The sequence below is a fragment of the Myotis davidii genome, unplaced genomic scaffold (genome assembly GCF_000327345.1).
Source record: "Myotis davidii unplaced genomic scaffold, ASM32734v1 scaffold461, whole genome shotgun sequence".
NCBI classification, from domain to species: Eukaryota; Metazoa; Chordata; class Mammalia; order Chiroptera; family Vespertilionidae; genus Myotis; species Myotis davidii.
In genome coordinates, this window is record NW_006295825.1 from 2,145,185 (window position 1) to 2,145,436 (window position 252).

The 252-nt window shown below is 50.0% G+C and overlaps 1 protein-coding gene across 1 annotated transcript in view; it reads left to right on the forward strand.

Annotated features, from left to right (window-relative positions):
• PIF1 (PIF1 5'-to-3' DNA helicase) overlaps positions 1-252 on the forward strand; it is a 7,704-nt gene that overhangs the window by 4,590 nt on the left and 2,862 nt on the right. Inside the window, 1 exon segment of the mRNA XM_015568468.1 lies at positions 3-77. Within this exon segment, the coding sequence (XP_015423954.1) occupies positions 3-77 (75 nt within the window).

The window sequence follows — 252 nt, forward strand, 5'->3', positions numbered from 1 at the left end:
GTGACCCTGAGCAAGCCCGGACTCTGGATGCCCAGTGTCCTGTTAGCAAGCTCCTTCAGCTAAAGCTGGGGGCCCAGGTGCGTGGGAAGCAGGGCCTATAGCAGGGGTGGGCAAACTTTTTGACTCGAGGGCCACAATGGGTTCTTAAACTGGACCGGAGGGCCGGAACAAAAGCACGGATGGAGTGTTTGTGTGAACTAATATAAATTCAAAGTAAACATCATTACATAAAAGGGTACGGTCTTTTTTTTT